Below are 19,175 nucleotides of genomic sequence, written 5' to 3'. Positions count from 1 at the left end.
GCGCGCAGGCGCGGCGGGCCGGCATGGCGGCGGCGGCGGCGGCGGCCGTGCTGGGCCGGGCCGCGGGCCTGGGCCTGCTGGCGGCCGCGGGCGGGCGGCGGCTCCTGCGCGGCGGGGCGGGGGCGGCGCTGCGGGAGCGGGGCGCGGGAAGCCTGCTCGGCGGGGCCGCAGCGTGCAGGGCCGGCGGCGGGGTGGAGCAGTGCCCGTCTCGGGGGATCAGCTCGGATCAGCGCCCGAAGCGGCCCCTCACCGCATACCTTCGTTTTGTGATGGACAACCGGCCGGCTTTCAAGGAAAGAAACCCAGGTACGAGGTGTGAGGGGAGGCGGGCCCTCGGCCGGCGCTGTGGGGCTGCCGGGGCTCCCGCACCGCCGCCCCCCGAGCGGGGCCACGGCCTGCGCCCCTCAGAGCGGGCTGAGGCGGGAGCAGCCGCCCGTCCCCTTGTAAAAGCGGGCTGGGGGAGCGACCCGAACCGGGATCCCAGAGCCCAGCCCTTGTGTGTATCCGAACCGGGATCCCAGAGCCCAGCCCGTGTGCGTATCCCCAGCCCGGATCCCAGAGCCCAGCCCGTGTGTGTATCCGAACCGGGATCCCAGAGCCCAGCCCTTGTGTGTATCCGAACCGGGATCCCAGAGCCCAGCCCTTGTGTGTATCCAAGCCCAGCCCCGTGTGTGTATCCGAACCGGATCCCAGAGCCCAGCCCGTGTGTGTATCCCCAGCCCGGATCCCAGAGCCCAGCCTGTGTGTGTATCCCCAGCCCGGATCCCAGAGCCCAGCCTGTGTGTGTATCCCCAGCCCGGATCCCAGAGCCCAGCCCGTGTGTGTGTCCGAACCGGGATCCCAGAGCCCAGCCTGTATGTGTATCCAAGCCCGGATCCCAGAGCCCAGCCCGTGTGTGTATCCGAACCAGATCCCAGAGCCCAGCCCGTGTGTGTATCAGAGCCCAGGCCGTGTGTGTATCCGAACCGGGATCCCAGAGCCCAGCCCGTGTGTGTATCCGAACCGGGATCCCAGAGCCCAGCCCGTGTGTGTATCCGAACCGGGATCCCAGAGCCCAGCCCGTGTGTGTATCCGAACCGGGATCCCAGAGCCCAGCCCGTGTGTGTATCCGAACCGGGATCCCAGAGCCCAGCCCGTGTGTGTATCAGAGCCCAGCCCCTGTGCTGTACCCGCACCTTCCCCAGGTGCGCCAGCGCGGCCGTGCTCACTGCCCGCACGTGCCCGCTTGCTCTTCCGTGTTTCACAAGTCACAGAAGTGTGTACACATGTGCGTGTAACTTTAGAAATGCTCGGTGAAATATCGCACCTAGGTAACACACGTTAACAATGAGTTGTGATTCTCAGTAATTTTGGGCTCTGTGTACTTGAAGTACTTTTTTTTACTGATACCATGTGCTGTGTATGGTTTTGTTTTGAGGCTTAGTAATTGAGAAATTGCAGGTATTGGATTACATCTCTCTATGTAGGAGGAAGAAGTAAGTGTATTTACAGCAAAATGGTTTTCTGTGAATATGTTTGATTTACTGTCAAAAACTTCACTTATAGGCAATGCAATGGCTTTTTCCAGAGAGCTGCAGAATAGAAGGAAATGCTGGTTTTGAAATACTGTTGAAGGTTAAAATGTTCAAAGAACCGTGGTCATATTGGGCAAATCCTGAGGAAGATTTAGGTGGGGAAAGCCATTTGATACCGTTTAGCTCACCAGTTCAAGGGTTCAACACTCTCATAGGCTGGTAGCTGAACTATCAGAGTATATTGTGGTGTTTTCCACGTTTTCCACGTTTCCAAAATTTGAATAATCTGCAAGTAAACATACTGGATCTGACATACAAATTGAGAATTTGGGGTTTTCTCGTTCCAAGAGAGGTAGTGGTCAAAAATAACCCAATAATTTAATCTCTTTTATCAGCGGACAAAGCATCAGATTTGCAAAGGTTTTAAGGTTGATCTACTTGCACTAAAACCTTCCAACTGCTTTGTTTTTCCAGAATTCTGAAAGTCAGGTCACTGAGAAGAGCTTAGTTGTGCTTTTCCACTATTGAGGTGGCTGAGCTTTGTGTCTGAGGGGGGAGAAGCTGCTCTCCTGTTTTTTCCTTTATTGTGAAGTAGAGGGAAAGCCTGGAAAGGATTTTTCAGGAAAAGAAAACCTTATATCCTCTTTGCATCACACTTGGGTTTGTTTGCTTGGGGTTTTTTTTTGTGGTTGGTTGGTTTTTAATTATTCTTTTCCCCTTCACAAATTCAAGTCTGGCTGGAGGCCTCATCAAATCACCCTAGTGCAACAACCAGAGCCGAAATCCAAAGTGGAGTAAAGGCACTCATTTTGTTTCTTTGAGAAGGAAATTACTTTTTTAGCTTCATTTGAATAATATTGTCAGTAAAGGGTAATAAAATCAAAGTATATGTCTTATATCAAGTGGATAAAGTCACATTATACTTGAATGAAGAATTCAGCAAACTCTTTTTACTAAAAAACATAGAACTGCAAATTTTACTTTTGATTTTTTCCCTGCTGCCCCCTCCAAATTCAGACCATCTTGCATCTATACATATTTCTTGTATAGAAAAGGATCCAGCTCAAAAGGCAAAAAATATGAAATAGTTGTGCAGTAATAATAGGTGCCTTGAGATGGTGCTTCAGTTTATACCTGCATGTTGTGTTCCAGGTGAGCAGTGACCCTTCCCATCCCCCAAATATTGCAGTGCCACAGGGAGTTAGTTCTGTGAAAGGACAAAAATGCATTTGTACAGCAAGGTGACACCTGTGACAGCTTTCCTTGGCAAAAACCGAAGAAGCTTACTACAGATACAATGTTGATTTTTATTTCTGGGCTTTCTCATTTGAATGTACAGGAGTGAGCAACCTGGAACTGATTAAAAAATTAGCAGGAGCATGGAAGGAGTTACCAGCATCACAGAAGCAGGTAAGGCTCTATCCTTTCCCGGAGTACCTTGAACTCTACAGGTGGTGGGAGTTTATTTGGTTTGGTGTCTTCTGTGGTTTTTTATTGAGTCTGGTGGGGTTGGTTGATTTGTTTTTAGAGGGCTTGAAAAAGCACGTGTGTACAAAGGTTCAGACATCAAAACAATTGGGAGCTTTGAATGACTCAAGGGAAGTGTGGTGGGGTGACCCTGCTGAATGCCAGGTGCCCACCAAAGCCACTCCCAGCTGGGCAGGGGAGAGAAAACAGCAAAACCTTTGTGGGAAGGAATAAAACACAGAGAGGCCCCTCAGCAGTTACTGTCAGGGCAGAACAGACTTCACCTGGGAAATCAGATCAGAGCAGGATAATGAGAAATAAAAACTCATACCCTGAGACACCTTTCCCCATACTCTCCGCTATTCCCAGGCTCAACAAAACTCCCAATTTCTCTGCTTCCTCCTGGGAGCAGTGCAGGAGCACAGGGAATGGGGGCTGAGCTCAGTTGGGTTGCACTGACCTCAGCTGCTCCTTCCTGTTCAGTGGGAAATTGTCACTACTTGTGACAATTAAGTCACAAGTAGTGAAGTTTCTCCGAGTGGCAGTTTCAAGGGATAACGTAAAGCAACCCTAGGACTTGCTGATCATTGCTGAATTTAAATATTGTTCATAGCAAAGTAAAGATTGTTCTTCCTTGACTGTAGTTAGCAATGAGAGGCACTTAGGAACTAAATTCCATTTTCTGAAGCAAATATCTTCGTTCACTAGAATTGAGTGAGGTGCTCTCACATCCCTTCTGGACTTCTTTTTGTACCTTTGTGTCTCTGAAATTTAGAACGGGGAATCAAACATGAAAATATGATGTTGTGGTGTAAGTTTTTCACTCTCTAGCTTTTCTACTCATAGGGTAGAAGTGTTAGCTTGTCTAAAGGCCAAGCACTTCTGACTGACAGTATCTTGCTTAAGTTTAAGGGTGGTGGTGGTTTGTGCTGCAGGTTTATGAAGAAGCAAAAAAGACAGACTGGAAAAGATATGGAGAGCAAATGGCTGCTTTTAAAGCCCAACTGACTCCAGCCCAGGCTGCAGCTTTGAAAGAGGAAAGGAGAAAACAAATGGCAAAGAGAAGATCAATCAGGGCAAAACGAGTAAGTATTCTGAAGATCAGGTTTCTTTCCTCTCAAGGAACCTGAAGTCTGTTGATCCAGTTTACAAAGCAGAGTTGAAGCATGTTTTAGAAATACAAAAGCAACTCAGAATAGAAGAAAACACACAACAAATGCAAACCCCCAAAATGCCACAGACTGAAACAGTTCCTGGTGTTAGCAGCTGTTTCAGTGGCTTTCCCATGCCTGAAGAGCAGTGTTAGTGTGGATCTTTGTGCTTAGAGGCAGCTTCTCTGGGCTTTCTTCTCCCTGTTTCTAGAGCTGCCAGAGGAAGGACAGGCACTCACAGGCATTTGGACCAGCAGTGCTTTCTTTGGATGGGACAACATCCAGGAATGGCTTTTCACACAGACCTTGCCCTGTTCCCTCCTCAGGCCCTGCAGGGCTGTTGGGAGCAGCCTCTTCTCCTGCCTTTTCTGGGCTCTGCCACTGTGCAGCTGCTGCTGTGACATCTGTTTGTGTCCTTTACTGGGGTAGTCATTAGGACCCCCTTCCCTGTTCCTTTTTGGCTGGTTTATGTATAAATCCTTAGAGAAAGAGACAGAACCATCTGTACTGGTACAATTTGATGGTTTGTCTGGAAAAATCAAAGGGGTTACATATTGCTTGTTTATTTCTGTAAATTAAACTGTGACATTGCCCCAAAACAAAATTGGTTTTAAAGACCCCTACCTAGAGTTTTTAATGTTACTGATTCTGCTGATCTTTTTTAGAGCATGGCACAAGGAATTCAGTTGGCATATCTAATACCAAGATGTTAATTTACAGCACCCAGGCTCCAGTGCAAATGTGTATTTCACACCAGAAACTGAGGCCTTACTGAGGAACAATACAAAACCTGTCACCATTACTTTCTTACAGAGTAGAATTCAGTAGCACTCTTTGGTTTCTGGAGGACATAGCTGAAGTAAGAATGAGTTTTAAATGCTTCTTCAACAACTTGGGAAAATTCAAGTCAGCTTTTTGTAGTTTAACATTAGTCTTGAAAAGCACTAAGAGCATCTTGACATACAGGCCAGTTTGCACAATAAAACACCAAAGAAAAAAAAATCTGTGTTTGATTTTTGCATAAAATATAAAGAGAAATGCTGAGTCTAGATGCTTGGTAGATGGAATAACTTCTCTTGTTGTTTTTAAAGGAATTGAATCTGCTTGGAAAACCTAAAAGAGCTCGTACTGCCTTCAACATTTTCCTGGCAGAAAATTACCAAGAAAGTGAGGGAATTTCACCTGTGGTAAGCCAAGAAAGATTCTTTTTCTAAAATATATCCACTGTATTCAGAAAAATCTCATTTAGATTCTGTCATTTCCAAAGATACTGTTCAGTAGTTCACTATCTTGATGCTGCATTGCTTAGGTTATTTTTTTTAAGCTGTGGTGATGTGGCTGTACTTGCCAGCATGGCCTGTGTGAAGTGCTGGGTGGGTATACAGACTTAAAACATTGCTGCTGTTTTTTGCACTTCAGTGTTACAGACTTTATCTGTCCCTTTTGTAAGGAGAGAATTATTCTTCCCTTAGTTTTGATGTAGAAATTCAGTGTTTCAGAGAGTTGTGGTGGTGTGCTCCTGTTCTGGAGCAGCAGCAGTTTATTGTATCTCCTATGGTTCAGTTGGTGTTATGGAAATTAGAGTTCCTCGTATTATTTACTGACATTTAACAGGTAAATAAAGGGAAGCAAGCTTTTGTGACTTGGTGCTTTTGTGCAGTGGTTTATGCTTGACTTTCACTCATGCAGTATTCATCTGTACCCCTCTGGAGTCAGTCTGCTCCTGAAATAACTCTGGTGTCTTGCATGTTCTGTATCCCCTAGGCAAAGATGAAGAAACTATTTGACTCGTGGCAAAAACTGTCTGCCTCCCAAAAGCAGGTATGGCAGGGGATTTGGATGGGGCTCTCATCTAATCAGAATTAAAAACTGGAGTCAAAACTGATATATTCATACAAAATCTTGAACTCGGTTGCTCAAAATATAATACTGAGGAAAATACTCCAAGATCTTCATGCACCTTGAAAAAGATTGTCCTAACTTTATTCCAGCAGTGACCATTTAATTCATAGTGGTGTTAAAATGTGAGTCAGTGGGATAGGATGGAAGTTTGATGTTCCTTAAAGTGGATGCTAAGCAACATCTAGAGAGGAAGGTGGAATAATACACAACAATTTGATTTATTTCAAACAATCCATAATATCTTTAAACACCAGCATAAGAGTTTGCTGCTCATGGGAAGATTTCTTACTAGGGGAAGTATCAGAATTCAACAAGTGATGTGCACAGGGTAATTTATTAACTTTGGTTATCTATGGGATAATTTTGTGCCAGCTTTCTCAGTGTATTGAACTATGAACCTGTAGAGGAGCAAATCAAAAGTGGAGGGGTGCTGTGCTGAAATCTAAATAAACCTCAACATTTTCAGGTGTTCTGTACCCTGCTGTCCTTCCTCCTGCTGGTTTTTCATGTGTACTTAGGACACACCTTAGGTTCATGGTGTTACTGTAGACAAATAATTTGAAATAATTCTACAGCAGTATCTATTCCTGCACCTCATTAATCTGGCTGTCTCCAACACAGCCTGAACTGTTAGTGGCAATACTGAATAAATTTCCACCTCAGGAACGGCCAGCAATTGACATAACTGCAATTTAGTGCTAAAGCTTTGTATTTTTCTGCCAGTTTGATTTTGTTTCCCAATTAGCTGGGGGCAAAAGCAGATGCCAGAGGTGTTCACTGCACACGTGTTGCTCTCAGTCCCCTTTGTGTTGTGGCAGTTTTGCAGCAAAGCCCCTTGTGTGACTCCTCGATTCCTTGTTTCCTTTCAGCCATACCTGCAGCTGGCTCAGGATGACAAGGTTCGCTATGAGAATGAAATGAAATCATGGGAAGCAAAAATGCTGGAGCTGGGCCGTGAAGACCTGGTGCGCTCCACAACGCAAAGGCTAAAAAAGAAACCTGCTGAAACTGCACACCAAGCTGCAGCAGCCAAAGCTTCCTCAGGGAGAAACAAGGCAAAATTAAAAAAGGCTGAAGAATAAAACACCCCCTTGGGTTGTCCTGTTTCTGTCCTGCTGTGCTGATGCTGCAGTCAGCATTAGCACTGGAATTTGGAAAGCCCAGGAAGGGCCCTTTGGAAAGGTGAGCAGGTGAGAGGAGTGACTGTCCCTCAGAAATGACTGAAATAATCACTGCAGGTGTAGCCTCAACTGTAGAGCAGTAGCCTGTTAAACAAGCTGTGAATACTGACATCAGCAGAGCTCGCCAGTAATGGTAGATAATATCCAGCTTTTATAAGCAATTTTTAATGAAGAAATAAAAAAAGATTTTCTTTATGAAAAAATATTCTGCAATGTTACATGTTACCATCTAAATTATGTAAATAAGAGCTGAAATCTGAGTTAACACTGCTGTGTTTTATTCCCTCCATCTTATTGCTAGTGAGATGTTCTACATTTCATCAACAGGCACAAGAAATGTAAAATGCTAGGTTTTATGCATCTTTTTGTACCTGTTCATCTGTGTATGCCACTACATTGCATTTAAAGACCATATGAGTTTTGTATGAACATACCTTAATTGGACTTTTATTTCGTGGTTTTGTTTGGATACATACAAACATTTTTGTCTTGCTGTTGGCACACTTGGGATGGCCTAGAAGGAAAAGAAAAAATGTGAACCGTTTGGACTTTGAGTTTTGGTGTAATAAATACCCAGATTTTGAAGAGGTGGTTGGTCTCTTTCCTGGGGTGTCTCAGCTAAAGTCTCATAGGTATTTTGAGGAAACTGTTTTTAGAAGGCAGGCCAACTTTTTCAGAATTTGGTGGAACTCATCTGTTCTGAGTGATCCACAAAATACTCATGGACTTCTAGAACAGCTTGGGTTGGAGGGTCCTTCAAGGTCACATGGTTCCCACATCCCTCCCATCACTCCCTCAGGTTCCTCAGGGCCCTATCCAGCCTGGCCTGGGACCCTGTCAATAAAAAGGGGATTTTCCTCCAAGCCTTGTGTTTGATCAGTCTCTCCCTGCCCTGGGGTGGACTGCAGAAATAAATTGGAAGCGATTACAGACAAGCTGTGATTGCCAGTGCAGACCAGCTGGAGATGCATTCAGTGCACAGAGAATCCCAGAATGTCCTGAGCTGAAGGATCCATCAGGGTGATGCACTCCAGCTCCTGGCCCTGCACAGGACACCCCAGCAATGCCCCTGTGCCCAGACTGAACACTGAGCACCGCCAGGCTCGGTGCTGTGCCCCCTGCCCTGGGGAGCCTGCGCAGTATTAGTGCCTGCCCAACCTTTCCCTGCTCCTCCCTGCCACAGCCACAGCCACAGCCTGGCGGGTACTGAGTGAGCTTGAACAGAACCTGAAGCACTGCAGGGCCCCTGAGAGTCAGCCTGTGCCTCTGGGATGGATCCTCATAATGCTTACAAACAACTTATTGCTACTGTCTTAAATCTTTCTCCTCAATTAACCGTATCAAGAAACTCTTTTATTTGAGGCAGTAAGCCAGGAAGCCTTGCAAACAAAGCCCAGAAATGTGTTTACTGAGGTTTTTGCTGGGGTTTTGGCAGGGGTGTTAACAGATGACTTGAAGGGAGGTTTGAAAAAGGAAAGGGCCAAATTCACCTCTGCATCTCCTCTGGACTACCGGAAGAACCCTGACTAGGGAATACAAAACAAAATCAGTTTGATGTCCAACACTTCCATAGGAAGTTACACTCTTGGGACACTGAACATCTCAATTTTAATTTACTCTGAACCAAAGCAGCTGATACTATAGCACACAGCATGTTCAAGGTGCCTCTGGCAGGGTACATTCCATTTCATTTCATCCTAAATCAGCTTCAGACTTCACGGCAGAACCTCAAGGGCAGCTTAGTCACATACTTCAAACAGTTTTAAAAGTCTCTCCAAAGTTCAGATAGGTTGTTTTTGCACTTGAACTATTACAATAAGTAACAAAACAGATTACATAGTGACTGGCTTGTTAATAGTAATTCAGGTAATAAAATATCCACTGCATCTTGCTCAAAGCAGTATTTATTAAAGACAGCATCAAGGTAAGTCAATGCATAATGAAGTTCCCATCCTACAAATATGTAAACAAGTTGACAGCAAGTTATTACAATATAAAAATTAAAGCTTACATTGCAATTTTTAAAGCTACTACCTTCAGTCCAAATGCGTATTCTCTGGTTTGTAGCATTTAAAAATACAAGTTCTTGAAAAATGTTAAAGTATTGCCTTTGCACATACATTTTTGTAGAAAAAATACTTAAAAATACCAACTTCCCATTAATAAAAGCAACACCAAAAATAAAACACATTTTTGTCATGACCAGCACATTGAATGTGTCCAGCATTTTCTCCACCATCTCTTTTACCAAGTTATTTTCTATTTTAAAACTCATTATACTTTGCAAAATGTCTGTTGGATAACACTCGGTTACTTTCACATACAGAGGAATTAGCAATATTGGCAATTACATTGTAATCAAAGCCCAGCTTAAACTCACTTGCAGCTGAGGCCACCAATTTAATCCTCATCTCAGACTGGATATTTTAACAACTCCAGTAGGCTCTTGCTAAGAAAGCTGAGTCAGTTCAGATATTTTTTGGAAAGAGACCTTGATATGATTTAAATGGAAATACATCTTCTCCTTGAATGCACTTTTAAACCCCAAGTCTTTGTTTAACTACATTAGCAGTCCTGATGGTGGCAGTCAGTCAATTCTCAGGAAACACTTTGATTAGATAATTTGACATGAACTACATTTTACATTCCAAATCCAAAAAGATTGTTTAACATCAATTTTTAACTTTTTTTTCCAAGAAGTTTGCTGGCACGAGCTAGACAGATGACTTCTGCAGTTGCTAAGGCAAGAAAAGTTTGAAAATTCCCTGTAACCCAAGTTAAGAGACTGTAGTGTTTCAACCAAACTAAATTCCACAAGGAGAGAGAACTGCACATCACTGGGAGAGAGCTCACCATGCCACTGTGCCCTGACAAGCATCAGCTAACAACGAACAGTAAGAAGAAAAAAATGAAGATAATCCAGTGAGCTGCTTTGAGGATGAATCCAAAGATCAAAATCAGGCTGGCAAGAAAATATTTTTATAGTTGGCTATCAGACTGAAGACAACAGCTAGGAAAACACTGAAGGTTTGCTCATGTACGACAGTCATCTGAAAGAACAGATGTACATTTATATGCAAACAGTAATGAATCTGAGTAACACTGCCAGCTTTTCTAATTCCATGCCTGTTCCAGAAAGAGGAGGATTTATTTAGCCTTTATCACTACTGAGTTAGCAAGCTAAATCTGCCAGAAGTTACAGCCTCAGGTACACAGAGACACACAGAGCACTCCTGACAGGAGTGTGGTAGAGCCTAAAATACTTCAGTGATCTCTAGCCCTAGAAATGTGTTAAAAACACAACCCCCAAAACAGGGTCTGTGTGAACCTGTAACAGGGACTGTGACTGGAAAAACTGCTTACCCTACTCCTCCATGCAGGATTGGGATTTATAGAAAGATGATCATTTTTTTGCCATGCCTGCTGGTAAAATAAGCATGATTAGTTCCAGCAAAATGTGTCAGCGAGTGCTCAACTGGACAGCAGCAGTCAGAGAGTCCATCCAGGCCAGGTTAGTCTGCTGTTCAGAGAGGGGTGAGGGGCAAACACAAGTTGGGTTCTCTAATGTCTTATATTAATTCCTTAACACAGACAAGCATCAGGGAGACAGATGAGAAGCACAAACATTCCTGGGGCACAAGCCCCATGCTCCCAGGGAAGTTGCTTCTGTGACTGTCACTCCTTGCCCCCTGCTCCTTAGAAAAGCTGGATAACAAGGTACAGTGGTCAGGGGATGGGATTTTTGCACTGCACTCACTCGGGAGAGAGCAGCCTTCCTGTTCTGCTATCAAACTGAGTTCAGTGTTACAAACTTTCCCCTTTTAATCACTCCTGGCCTGCTGGGACTCCTCAGGCAGCTCTGGGGTTCCGCAGAGGTGCTGCAGTGCTGAGTCCTTTGGGCACAGCTCTGCACAGGGCCTGCAGACACCTCCCACAGGCAGGGGGGAGCAGCCCCACCACAGCCCAGCTGCACTGGTACCCAGAGCACACAGACCCGGCCCAGCGTGCAGGACACTGCCCTGGACACTGCAGCCCATCAGGTGCCTGCTTCAGAGCACAGTGCACTGCTGTGGCTGCAAGAGAAAAAGAACTGCAGCAGGTGCAAGCCTCAGGAATGCATTTCAGACCTTGGCAGGAGCCTTGCAGGTGGCTGTCAATACCTGGGGGAAGGTGCAAGGACTGAAGCCAGAGATCCAAGGGAGCCATTTTCTCTTTAGGGGAGTAACAAGGTCTGACCCATAATAAAACACTGTCTGCAAAAGGTGAGTGGTTGCTCCCTGAATGCACAGTAGAAATACAGTCACAGAGAAAACTGAAATCAGCCTGATTCTCAGAACTGCAGAAAATAGTACCAAAGGTGACCTAAAAAAGTAATTTTGACAAGCCACTGCATTGAAAGACATGGCAAAATGAATCTCTGTGCAGATATGCCATGGGACTCTAGGCTGTAAAATGACTGCCTAAATCAACTCTCAGAAGAAGCTATTTATATGCAAATATGTTAGTAATAACTCTAGCAATAAAAAAGTACTACACAGACCATTTTAGAATGAGAAATATACACTCATACAGGTTCTAAAGTACATATATATATAAATATATTTGTTCTTAGAGCAAAACTAAACCAGGGCCTGACTAACCTATCATAGATGCCTCTATGGCAGCATGACTTGAACACACAGCTCGTGGGCTGATCAGATCCCTGAGGTGTATCACTGGAATTGCTACAAGTTTTACTCATCATAATTTCATCCAAAAACCGACTTAAATCATGTTATATCTCTTTAGATGGAGGAAAACGGACAAACAAAACAACCCCACAAGCAAAAAAAACCCAAAAAAAACCCCCCCAAACTCCCCCCAAAACACAGAGACAAAACCCACACAGCCCTATAATACACAGAAAGGCACCTGATAATATTGTTAGTAGCAAGTATCTACAGCATCCTAAGTGTACTTAAGGAATCAAGATAAATTTTAAAAAGATTATGAAATACAAGAATTGCTGGCATTCAAAATGTAACTCTAACCTATCTAGCAAGTCACTAAAATGACATGTGCAGTTGTAAATCATTAAGAGTGTGCAAAACCATACAGTTTTGCATAAAGTGCTATATGTACCCCAGTTTGCTAAGCTTGGCAATATGATGCAAGATGTTAAGGATGTATCCTACCTACCTCATCTTTCCTTTTTCTTTCCCACCATTGCCCTTTAAACTGTACATTTAAAAATTACACAAAGGCCTTTTCAAGAATTGTAGTTCAGAAAAATATTTCAAGTATATCTATCTTTCAATGTAAACTTGGGGACACCACGGTTCAATTTTCACAAGCTCTAGACACTTAAAGCTTCTGCTAATTCAATTGGAGTTCAAATTATTTCAATCTGTCCAATACCTCTGGTAAAAGGGTATTTACTCATTTAACTCCTAGTTAAGGAGTGCTGAAATTCATGCTGTGAGTTGTCCAGATTTAAATCTAAACAATATGTAATTGTAGAAAAATAGAGTAATACTTTATCCGATCACTTGGGCTCACAAAACCAAGTCCTACCGTATCTGTTCATACAGACTCATCCTAGGAATTATACACAGATCTTTAACACTTGAATTCAAGTTATTTTAGTACAGCAGTTTCTCTGGCAGGCATTGTGCAGCACACTCAGAAGTACACAGCAGGTCTCTTCTTTACTCTGGATTTCAGTGATCCATATCGTATCTGAGGGGGAAAATAAAATTATAATAGGGAGTTGATCACACCAAGCAGAAATATGATTCACCTCCCCACTAATCCCACTTAGCAAATGTCTTTCAATGTGCTTTGGGCGCCCCAGTTTCACTATGAGAATTTACCTATGAGTGAAGAAGAAAGTTTCAACTGAATTGGGCAAGAAGAGCAAGTATCAACTGCTTTCCTGGAATGACCCAAAAACTTTTATGAGACTCCACAGGGATTTATCCTGAAGTATCTTTGAATTTTGTGATGCATGCACATATAAAGTGCAGTGAATGCTAACTAGGATCTTCCCTTTGTAGATCACAGAGTCAGGCCGTGTGTCTATGGGAACTAAAAAATTCTAGATGTTCTTTATCTATTAAACAAGAGATGTTTAAGCATGCACAACATGCAGATGACAGTATTGCTATCCATACCCTTCAAGGTGAGCAGTTCCTGAAATTGGGCTTGGTGGTGCCACAATTAGCATTACAAGCACAGACTCTGTTTCCTCTCCTCTCCCTTGCTCCATTCATTTCCTTCATGTATTTCCCCTAAACACTCCAAACTACAAAAGCTCCAAACTTAAATGTTATCACATACTTCCTTCCCCATTTAGCAGTCCAGAACCCAGTTATTGTTGACAACCTCTCCAAGACGAAACACAAAAATAAATCTCTGCACCACGAAGAATGCCAGTGTACACTGAACCCCAAACTCCATTACCCAGGACGACACTTGCCTCTTTACGGCCTTTCACACTTTTCACGGATTTCATGCTCTGAGTTCTCCGAAGGCCTCTCTGAGCAAACGTTTCATCCTCTGAATAGGTCCCCTCCATCTCTTCATCTGTTTTATCATCTCCAGGATTATTTTCCAGTGGAGTTTTGTAACCTTTAAAAATATTATTTAAAAAAAAGTAGCTGTAACTTTTTGATTTCTAATAAAGGCATGATTTTCATCTTTAACACACATGATTTATCCTTTTATCCTAAATGAGATGCTCATTTCAAAACAGAAACATCTACCCTGCCAAGAGTTTGGTACTTCTGATCCTGCCACTTGGTTCCACAGGTAGGTAATGCAGTGATTCTTCAGCTGTCAAAACTGAAACCACACCCAAGTCTGCTGACATCCTCTGCTTTACACTGAACTGCAAAAACCTGAGTGGTCATCTTAGGAAGTACTGAAGATTTTTGGACACAATCCACAGGAGAGGGAGCTTACATGTGTATAAACCTTTAAAGGTCCCTTCCAACACAAACCATTCCATGACTCTCATTCACAGGATCTTTCTTCATACTCTCATCCTTCTACCTTTTTAATACCAAAGCTCCTTTCAGATCAGTAACACACAGAAGGAACCCTGTTAAGGGTTGTTGTTAACACCCTGCAAAACCAGGACCGAGGTTATTACCTAAGACTCTCACTAGAGGGCACAAACTGCTTAAAAACACAACCCCAAACGCTCCTTGGGGTCCAACAGCCCCGATTTCCCACCACAGACCTATCACAGAGCTCCCAAATCCCATCTGGTTCCCTCCTCAGCCAAACTCTCCTTTTATCCCAGAACCTACAGGCTGTAACACTCAGGAATGCCTTTCAGACTCCAAACCAAACTTTATCAATGACCTGTGCACATTTCATCTTAAGCCAATGTTTTACTTAGGCTTAGCTAATTTTTCCCCCCTAGAAATTACAATCACATCATCTATTCCACAGCTACTTGAGGCAGGCATTCTGTCATTTTCCTCTGCCATTTTCTTCTGCCTTTTTCAAAGCAACACATCTCTGCTTCCAGCGCAGCTTCAATTCATCTTTTTCAATGCAGAAGATTTGAATCACATCTGTTTCTCTGTTTTGGAGTAGCAGTGTTTGCAGTGACACCAATAATTCCTTATCTGCATTTGTAACACCTGAAGCATCTGCATCCCATCCACCTTTCACTGCCTGCTCAGCATCATCCCATGATCCATGTCTACAACCAGGCCTCTTCAGCCAATCTGCACACAGCTCCCAGCTCAGACCACAAAAAATAAGATCCTGTTTTAAGCACAACAGAATATTGCTACACAGTGTTCCTAAATCTATGTGTACTTCTGATCTTTTTTAAGTTCTTCATGCTGAAGAAAATTCAAAGAAAACGTGAGAGGTGTAATGCTAGATATCAGACCAGGAGCAGAAACCATTAAGTTCAATGAGTTGTAAGAAAGCTTTTTGACATCTGAGACTGAATCTCACAATCAGTGAATATTTATATAATATATAATGAAGCATTTTTTTAAAAAATCAACTTGGAGCATTTTCAAGCAATTTCAGGTAGGTAAGTAATGCTCTCCTAGTGAGGAACAGACCCTGCACAGCAGCTGCAGTGACATCATCTCCAGTGCAGCTCTTCAGGAATTCTTGGCTTTCTCTGCAGCCAGAGGCTCCAGTTCACACTGCCCTGCACAGATCCCTTCTGGAAACAATGTGCAATTCAGCTCAGCTCCCTTCAGCTGGCCATCTATTCCTTGGAGGGGGCTACCACACTGTTCATGGAATTCCCTGGACTCCACAAGCGCTACCCCTCCCCAAACCCCTCCCAAACAGAGGAGAAGGAATGACAGGCTTAGGTGAAAAGAAATAGCCCAGATCTCCTTCTTTTGTGGGAAATAACAGCTCCTTTACATCACAGCCTTGCCATTTAAAAAGCTGTAGCTGCCAGACTTCCAGCAAAATCTTCCTTCAAGCATCACAAGCTCAAGAGTAAAGTGATGATGGCAATAACAGTACATGTAACATAATAATGAAATAGTAATCTCTGAACAAAACTATGTATTGGTCACCACACACCATCTTCTGAGTGTTAATGGGCATCAGTCCCTTATGACAACTTGATGCCTTTATTATTCCTATCATCATACACAATTTTACATTTTGATCTATTACTACAAACCTGGTGAATTAATTTCTATTAATTTTCTGTTCTATTTATGAGCTTCCATATGTTTCCATGTTTAACTTCTTGTACAGCTGTCACAGAAACACCACTTAATCACATAATGTTTGGATTCCAATTAAGTTTTGCTTTGGCAATAAATTCTTGTTGCCAGTTGGCAAGGACAGGAGTAATGAACACACTGTGATTACACAGAGTGGATGTGAGATGAAGGTAATTCAGGAAGGATTTCTTAACTGTCATAGTTTACTTTGCTTGGGTGTACTGGAATCCTTTGAGGCATTTTCCATTTAGAAACAGGGTAATGTATTTCTGCTCTTCCACTTTTGCTTTGGTGAATTGTTCTTTTAGGTAGGGAAAAAAAAAACCATACATACCTGAAGATTCACTTGTAGAGGCTCTGGTTTTCTTTTTAGCTTCTGGCAGTGTCTGATAAGGTCTCTGTCCAACAGGCTCATCTCCTTGTATAGCAGTCAAATCATGCATACTGAAACTTCTCAGCTTCTCAGTGATTGCACCCTGGCTCTGAAACACAACAGCAGTGTCTTTGGAAACAGAGGTTTAACTCTGCTGCTCAGCTTGGGTTAAGATGTTCAAGCCCATGCTTCCCTGTTGCCCAAAAAAACACACTGAACGTACACATGCAGCTGCTTTACATTGGATTTAGGAATTGCTTTTACCCACGTGTAACTGTACATTGCTCCCAGCTGACAAAGTTACACAAGTTAGCAGCTTAATTACAAATGCTGCATTTCACTCCTTTAATCTGAGCAAATGAAGGCTTCTGGAGTGAGGGCAACTGTTTGAAAGAAACACACATCAGAAATGTTCACTTTAAACATAGCAGTTCAAGGCAGCATGACAGTAACACTTCCACTTAAAGAGTATGGTTGAAGATAGTTTTCTGCTATTTTATATTTTATCCTCTACAACTCTGAATAAGGTTAAGGAGAAAAGTGTTAAGAATACACTCTGTAACATTAACTCACATAACTGAGAAGCTGGCAGCACTACAAAAGCAGCTCCAGCTGACAGAAACTTGAAACCACAAAGCAAAGAGGTCCTGCCTGGACTCCTCTTCCTAATACAGCTTTACTGACATAACACCAATGCCAAAACTAATGCTACACAGGAGAAGAGTTAATCACACATCAACATTAAGTATTCCTTCTCCAATTGTCTTCCTTCTTTTCTATAAGGAACATATGGAAATTTCTCTGTTGGAAAGAAAGGTCATCCAGCAGCTCTTTCATCTTGCATCAGATGATGTTATTATTAAAGCATTAAAGATTAATTTATTGCATAAGCAACTAAAAGAGTAAGACCATGAGAAAAGTACTCAAAGTCATGTTAAAATAACACTTAATGCCTCCCTCTCTGGCGTAAGGCAAAAAACAACCATTTCAGGGAAAGGCTGACAAGCCCATGCATGAGTTCCACTCCAAGCAAGTGTTAAACACTTTGTTTCATTCTCACAAATGAAGCTTTTAAGTAAAATTCTTCATTTGACCAGCATGTTAGCTAGCAGGAGCAGAAACCTGGGTACAATTCCATACACCTTTCTCTGCAGCAGCACCAGCAGAAGGCAATTCTGGCACTGCTGGCCACAGCCATTTGCTCCCACTCTCACAACAGCAACTGTTAGCAATTGGCAGACCAGCACACTGAATTATTCCATGTTAAAAATAGCCATGTAAAGTGAAGACACAGTTGAATTAAAGCTCCTCAGGTCTGCGTGGGTACCAAAGGGCAGGGGAAAAGTGGCTGAAACCCAATATTAACTTTCTAATGACTAGATATTAGTACAGCATATAAAATTAACACAGTGGACAGTGGGCTACTCAAGCATGACAAATTTACTGTAATTCTTACCCCACCATTTATACATTGTCACCAAACAATAACAGAGAAAAGGTTTCTTGTGAGAGTAGTAGCAGCCTTAACTTTCCTGTCTCTTCCTACATACTGGAAGGATTACTCAGTTCTCAAAAACTAAAGTACAGCTTGCCTTTGAGTTAAAATGTGCTATGAACACTGCTCAGTGTATTAAAGATTATAGAAATCCTGAAGTCTAATTTATTCCCTGAAATTACTTATTTAAGGCAGGTCTCCTAAGATTCCTACTAAGGCAGGAAAAATCCTGCCCTTCTACTCCTCCGCTTCTGGCACTGAAAAAAGCATTTCAAGTAAAGTGCATCAGGAACCAGCTCTGCCTGAGAACACGGAGAAGAGAACTGGAGAAAGAACTGCTTCTTTTGACAAGCACCAGCTCACAGTATACATGTTACTCTGCTATGAAAAACAAGACTGTTCATCAGTCTGTGTCCAATGCCTAAAGAGGCTGAACAGGACTCAAGTCTCAGTCACTGAACACTGTGAATATGTAAAATATGAAAATGCTGGTTCTCAGCAGAATCCATACGAATTCAGCACAATTTCACCCACCAAGTGGGAACAGAGTCTGCTTAAAATAGTGACAGAAGCTGGTTTTGGCCAGCAGCAGAGGTATAGAAAGAGACACTTGTTCAGTTGCCCAGCAAGTTCATTCATCATGTGATATACTACAACAAGACATTTGGAAATCGTACAGAATAATGCAATTAAGATTGTAACTACTAACATACTAAGAATTCACATTACAAGCCTGTATTTCTTATTCCACTGTAGATAGAGGACTAGATCCAAGCCAGGAACATTCAGCCCTATTTTCCAGTGCAGCTTTTGGATACAGAATTTTGTTTTTCAAAGGGGAAAAAAACTCAAGTATGTGCCATAAAATAACATTGTGCCCTTAACCAAACTGCACGGTTGAGCTGGAGCTCCCATGGAGCCCTGCCTCATTCAGGGAGGGGATTTACACAATGGGCCCTTCGTTCCAGAACTACTTGCCAAGATGGAAAGTTTTACTCAAGTTACACACAGAAAACATTAAGAAGTTGAAAGGATATATACACAAATAAAGATGCAGCACACATGGCCGAGAGCCACAGGGGGAATGGGAGCTGCACAAGCATTGCTGTGCTGGACAGTCCCCATCACACACCACCCTAACCCTGTGTGGGTTCTCCCTACAGTGCCCCAGCCTGAGCCCCACCCCTGGGAGCACCCAGTGTAGCCAAACCAGCGCTCATTTCTGCTTTAACTCCATTGCACAGACTGAAGGACAAATTTCAAGGTGTTCTGTGGGAGTGTGCTTATCACTGTGCTCACACTGCATTTCAGACTTCAGCAGATTCTCCCACCCCCATGCCCAAAAGCAGCAGTTAATTGCTTTCTGCTGAAACAAAGCATTCTGTGAAGATCT

General features: G+C 43.1%; 2 protein-coding genes across 2 annotated transcripts in view; one reads left to right on the top strand and one right to left on the bottom strand.

Annotated features, from left to right (window-relative positions):
* Positions 1–8: 8 nt before the first annotated feature.
* Positions 9–7,800, top strand: TFAM (transcription factor A, mitochondrial). Its single transcript, XM_063406131.1, has 6 exons — positions 9–306; positions 2,854–2,924; positions 3,917–4,066; positions 5,224–5,319; positions 5,897–5,953; positions 6,904–7,800. Exons 1-6 carry the CDS (start codon positions 24–26, stop codon positions 7,114–7,116), a joined length of 870 nt encoding a protein of 289 aa, XP_063262201.1. The 5' UTR covers positions 9–23; the 3' UTR covers positions 7,117–7,800.
* Positions 7,801–9,101: 1,301 nt separating this feature from the next.
* The window catches only part of REEP3 (receptor accessory protein 3), a 39,643-nt gene continuing 29,569 nt past the window's right edge, over positions 9,102–19,175 (bottom strand). Inside the window, exons 6-8 of the mRNA XM_063406132.1 lie at positions 16,249–16,396; positions 13,673–13,824; positions 9,102–12,933 (exon numbers count right to left, since the gene is read on the bottom strand). Coding sequence (XP_063262202.1) covers positions 12,877–12,933; positions 13,673–13,824; positions 16,249–16,396 — 357 coding nt within the window. The 3' untranslated portion in view covers positions 9,102–12,876. The remainder of the gene's footprint in view (positions 12,934–13,672; positions 13,825–16,248; positions 16,397–19,175) is intronic.

This window comes from Prinia subflava, chromosome 9 (assembly GCF_021018805.1).
Source record: "Prinia subflava isolate CZ2003 ecotype Zambia chromosome 9, Cam_Psub_1.2, whole genome shotgun sequence".
NCBI lineage: Eukaryota > Metazoa > Chordata > Aves > Passeriformes > Cisticolidae > Prinia > Prinia subflava.
This window is presented reverse-complemented; position numbering and strand designations above follow the sequence as displayed.